Here is a 5,756-nt window from a genome sequence, read left to right on the forward strand (position 1 = left end):
ATCAAGGTTTAGTTATACAATTAACAAATTAGAAATGGCTAATTAATGCACATATTAAAACGTTCAACCATCTACTAATATGTTTAGTTACCAACCAAAATTTAATTTTTATATTTGAAAGATTTATATACATACAGCAAAGTTATTAGGCATTTATAAATATAAAATAATTTTTATTTTTTATTCTAAATTACACTAAAAAATGTGTAACAAAATTATGTTTTATTTAAATTGGTTAATATTGATGGTTTTTTATCAATATAAAAAGTTTAATATACGATATATAAATATATAAAAATTTAGGAATATGCTTGTAAATTTTTTTAAATAAACATCAAGGAACAGAAGAAATCTCTGCGCAGACCCCACCAGCGTAGGAGTGACGCGCGGCATCTTGGCGAACCACCCATTTATAAAATTGAAATACAAAACAAAGGGCAATAGTCTTATTAATAAAATTGCGACATAAATCACTTGTGCGAATAATATGCTACGGGAAGGGGGAAGAAAAAGGAAGCTCTTGTTGCCTCTGCTCTGCTTTGCACCTTCATCTCAATGAGGAAACAAGGATACGAGATAGTAGCCAGAGGCATCACCTACACGATCCAGAGTTGTCACCCAAGCCACCGTTTTTTCAAAAAGATATGGAGCAGCGACGAACCTGCCGATCCCGAGTTTCCCATCCGGCAGCCACCCGCCGTCCGTCATGTCCTAAACAACGTGACTTGCCGCGCCAAGCCGTGGGAGATCCTTGCCGTCGTCGGACCTAGCGGTGCCGGCAAGTCCACCCTTCTTGAGCTACTTGCGGGCCGCATACCACTTCCTCCACCCCCTGCCACCATCCTTGTCGACGACCTCCCCCTTTCCAAGCGATCCTTTAGCCGCATTTCCGCCTTCGTTCCGCAAAAAGACTGCCTTTTCCCACTCCTCACGGTACGCGAAACTATCGCCTTCACCGCTCGCTTACGCCTCCGTCTGACCAGCACAGAACTTCGCCCACGCGTGGAAGCCCTCCTCGTCGAGCTTGGTCTCGCTCCAGTTGCTGCCTTACGCGTTAGCTCTATCTCTGGCGGAGAGCGCCGCCGCCTTTCCATTGCGGTCGAGGCTGTCCACGACCCAGCTGTCCTAATCCTGGACGAGCCCACCTCTGGTCTAGATTCGAGCTCTGCGCTGCAGATCGTAGACATGCTCCGCTCCATGGCCGAGTCGCGTGGACGAACCGTCGTTCTCAGTATTCACCAGCCATGCTCACGCATCGTGAAACTCTTTGGTTCACTTCTCCTCCTCTCCGAAGGCAAAGTCCTCCACCACGGCACCATCGCCGACCTCATATCCCGCCTCGCCGCTGCCGGCCACCCCCTTCCAGCCCACACTAACCCCGTGGAGTTCGCCATTGATTCGATAGACTCTCTCTCGCAACTCCAACGAAATGAAAAAGCAGACCACTGCACCCTGCAGCAGCTCTTCCAAATCCAAAAGGTCGCTGATAGCCATTCCGAGTTGTTCAACCTTGAATTTGACTACGCCAACAATCCAGCTGTCGAAACAGCGATACTTACTCTGCGTTTCATGAAAAACGTATCCCGCACAAAAGAACTATTCACTTGCCGGACTATTCAGATGCTTCTGTCAGGCCTCGTGCTTGGCTCCATCTTTTTTGACCTTAAGTTCGACATTGCCGGCGCGCGAGATCGTGTCGGGCTCTTCGCTTTCATCCTCACCTTCCTACTCTCCTGCACCACAGAAGCTTTGCCAATTTTCTTAAAAGAGAGAGAGATTCTTATGAAGGAAACTTTCGGCGGAGCTTACAGGGTCTCTTCCTACGTAATAGCAAATGGACTTGTCTTCTTGCCTTTCCTTTTTATCTTAGCGTTTCTTTTCGCCTCGCCGGTGTACTGGCTCGCAGGTCTTGATCGGAGTCTGTCCTCTTTCGCTTTTTTCTTGCTGCTTATATGGCTCATCCTCTACACAGCAAACTCTGTGGTGGTCTGCTTTAGCTCCCTCGCACCCAACTTCATCGTGGGGAACTCTGTTATCTCCGGCGTCATGGGATCCTTCTTCCTCTTCTCTGGGTACTTTATAAGGAAGGAGGAAATGCCAGGTTGTTGGGTGTTCATGAACTATCTTTCATTGTTCAGATATCCATTTCAATCGTTTCTGGTCAACGAGTTCTCGGGCGAGGGCAAGTGCTTGGAGGAGAAATTTGGAGTTTGTCTCTTGGATGGAGATGCGCTGTTGAAGAAGGAGGGTTTGGGGAGTGCCAAGAGGTGGAAAGACGTGATGGTGATGGTAGGTTTCATACTGGGTTACAGGTTTTGCTCCTTCGTGATACTTAATCTCAGGAATAAGCGCGCGAAGAAAGGGAGCCTCAAAAAGGCTTTCTTCGATTTGTGAAGAGTTTTAGTTCGTTTGGATTTCCGACCCTTTTCTTTCTTTTTTTTTTGTTGTAGTTATTAGGACTTTAAGATGAATTCTTTTCTTTCTTTTTTTGTTGTAGTTATTAGGACTTTAAGATGAATCTGTTCTGTATTTTGTTTTGTATTAGATCTTCATCTTGAAATTAAAGGAGAAGATGAATATAAGATGAGATGGAGATGAAATATTTTGGAAGATTTACATACATATCACTAAATTCATATGTATTTACATATTAGGTACCTAAACTTCAATTTTTACATACCTACCACGGTTTTCCCTATGCATGAAGAGGTGTAGGTGAATTTTACTTTACATTTTAAAAGCCAAAAGAGTAATATTTTATTATGTGATGTGAATGATTTAGTTGGTGTAAATGTAAAAAAGCAATGTTTTAAATGTTAGATACATAAATACATGAGAATTTGGTGGTATGTACTTTATGGCCTCTATTATTTCCATCTCTCAGGATAGCATATTTTTCATCCATTGACTCATCCAATGATTTTGATTGGAATCTATCAAAATTTGATGAACACCAATCACAACTACCTCTAAGAATTTGGTGTTTGATACATAGATATATGCGGGGTGGTAATGTTTCGTGCCCACATCAAATTTTGTGGGATTCCTATCGAAATCATTGAATGAGTCAATCGAAGAATAATATACTATCCCGAGAGATATCAATATTATCTAAAATGGATCGACCTCTATTATTTCCATCTGAAATAGTATTTTTTTCATCGATTGACTCATCCAATGATTTAGATTTGAATCTCTCAAAATTTGATGTGAACACCAATCACAACTACCTCTAAGAATTTGGTGTTTGATACATAGATGTATGTGGGGTGGTAATGTTTCGTGCCCACATCAAATTTTGAGAGATTCCTATCGAAATCATTGAATGAGTCAATCGAAGAATAATATACTATCCCGAGAGATATCAATATTATCTAAAATGGATCGAGTCATTTAGATGAGAAAAATTTATAAAATTGTACGAGTCTATGTAACCAAACCAATCCCAACTTAAGGGTGCAATATATGTTTTATTTTAAGTTGTGGTCTGATATTCCTATAAAAGCAAGCCCTCATATTTCAATATATCCCATGATTAGTGGACTCTCAACAATACTCTTGATTTTAATATTGTCTTATATTATGTAAGATTATAATGTTGATGTCTTCCAGTTGTTATTGCAGGAGTTCAAATTGATATGCTCGAAGTTTGAAAATATTTCTTCTTGGAATTTTAAGCTATCCATCGATGATGTGTCATGAAAAGGCTAAGAAAAAAGTTCGGCTAACTCTGAAATGAAGCTGTACACTGAGGGCTGGAATTATAAGATTATTGAAAAAGATAGATTTTAACTTGAAATATTGGTTTATTATGAGTTGATTGATTTGAACTAATTGGTTCAAGTTAAGCAGGTTTGATTTGTGGATTGAATTGAGCTAAGAAGGATTTTCTTGAGGTTGATTGATTTGTGTTGAAAAGGTTTGATTTGAGGCTTAATTTGAGTTGAAAAAGGTTTTGTTTGGGCTGATTTATTCGAGTAAAAAAGGTTTGGTTTTAATTTAAAAAAATTAAATGAAGTAGAATCCTAGACTAAGGAATAAGACGGGCTAGAAGGATTTTTAGATGAAAATGAAACCTCCACCCAAATATAAACTTGGACCTTGCAAGGAGACTAAATAGATAGACAAACTACTTTTTAGTTATAACTCTCCTAGTCAAGATGTCCATGGTTTTTCAACATCCTAGGTTCATTTATATTCTTAAACTATTAGCAAACTAGAAAATCAGAAATTTCATAAGAACGGTGAGTTGAGAACTTCATACTATTATGTGGTTTGCAAGTCATTTATTAGTAACCATGGTAAGGTACGAAATCAATATATTGTAATAAGGTTGTTTGATTTATAAGTCCTAGATCTTATCTCTAACTTGGGCTACTTAATAATCTAACATAGGCTTCCACACTAGATAATTTTAGGGTATGTGTGATTGTGGATCTAGTTTCTATGTTTTTTAACCTAGGGTTCACAGTTTATTAGCGTAGTGGTGGTTTTAGTTTTTGAAGTTGGTGAATTATAAAATTATTTTAGACTTTGTTAATTAAGTTGGTTATTATGAGAATCAAGACATTCTAGGTTAATACTTTTTTATTTATTTTTTTATCCTAAGTTGGCATTCTAAAGTTTGGTTTCTGGTTTTGTTTACTTTTATGTTGATCCTTACATGTCAAAACAGGTCTCATTCATATGTCATTCAATGCTTACATTTCCGCACACTTAAGTTTCATATCCATGTTTGATTTTTAAAATTTTATTTTCACACATATGAAAAAGGAAATTTTTATAAATATATGTGAAAAATATTTTATCACACAAATATACTATTAAGCATTCCAATTATTTAAGTGAAAAAAGTTTGTAAGTATGAAATTTCTTATGACTTGTATTTTAGAAGTTAAACTTATATATTACATGTTTTTGAATAAAAATATTCTCTTTTGCAGGTGAGAGATGTAAACGACTGACTACATGTCTTAAATAAGTTAGATATTTCGGTGAATGATTTACAAATTTTTATATTTACTTATGAAAACTTATATGTTTGGTGATGTCATGAGCAGATTTCGGAAAATAAGCGCTTCAGTTTAAAAAGATTTACATATATTTGAATGTATTTTTTTTGTTTTGAAAATATTTTAGGTTAGTTTTATTTTTTTTAAAAGCATTTTTTAGATGTCTTTAGTTTGAAAAAAGGGTTGTTTATTTATTTTTTGAACAAGCTTACATAGATTTTTTTTTTTTTTTAGTTTTGGAAAAAGGTTTACTGCGGTTTTATTTGGTTAGGTTCTGTTTTGGTAAGGTTTTATTCATGTTTTATTTTTAAAAAACCATTTTAGTTTTTTTTTCAAAGATTTTTATATAAGTTTTATTTTGAAAAATTTTTTACTTCAATTTTTCTTTTGAAAGCCATTTATTTTTGTTTGTTTCGAAAATGGTATATTTTGAAAAAGCTTTGTTTAAGTGTCCTTCTGAGAAAATTTTTACTTGGAAAATATTTAATTTAATTTATGTTTTATAGAAAAAAATATACTTTGAAAAGATTTTATTTAAAATTTGTTTTTAGAAAAGTTTTGTTTTAATTTATCTTAAAATGTCATACTTAGGAAGTATTTTTTTAAAGTTTTGATTTTTGACATTACAGGAAATGAGTTAATCAGTATTAGATTTTGCATTAGACATTTTACGGGTAATTTTAAGAATCAAATTTGCGATGTTTAGCATCATTTAAAGTTATGGACAGTTCGTGAGTTGGATAA

General features: G+C 35.8%; 1 protein-coding gene across 1 annotated transcript; it reads left to right on the plus strand.

Annotated features, from left to right (window-relative positions):
- The first annotated feature begins 434 nt into the window (after window positions 1-434).
- Window positions 435-2,469, plus strand: LOC110038912 (ABC transporter G family member 5). The gene has a single exon (XM_020743837.1). It carries the CDS (start codon window positions 556-558, stop codon window positions 2,392-2,394), a length of 1,839 nt encoding a protein of 612 aa, XP_020599496.1. The 5' UTR covers window positions 435-555; the 3' UTR covers window positions 2,395-2,469.
- Window positions 2,470-5,756: the final 3,287 nt, after the last annotated feature.

This window comes from Phalaenopsis equestris, unplaced genomic scaffold, assembly GCF_001263595.1.
Source record: "Phalaenopsis equestris unplaced genomic scaffold, ASM126359v1 Scaffold234285, whole genome shotgun sequence".
In the NCBI taxonomy this organism is placed as follows: Eukaryota; Viridiplantae; Streptophyta; class Magnoliopsida; order Asparagales; family Orchidaceae; genus Phalaenopsis; species Phalaenopsis equestris.

Excerpts from the sequence above, each read along its gene's own strand:
- LOC110038912 (XM_020743837.1), top strand. The coding sequence starts at position 556 with ATGAGGAAACAAGGATACGAGATAGTAGCCAGAGGCATCACCTACACG.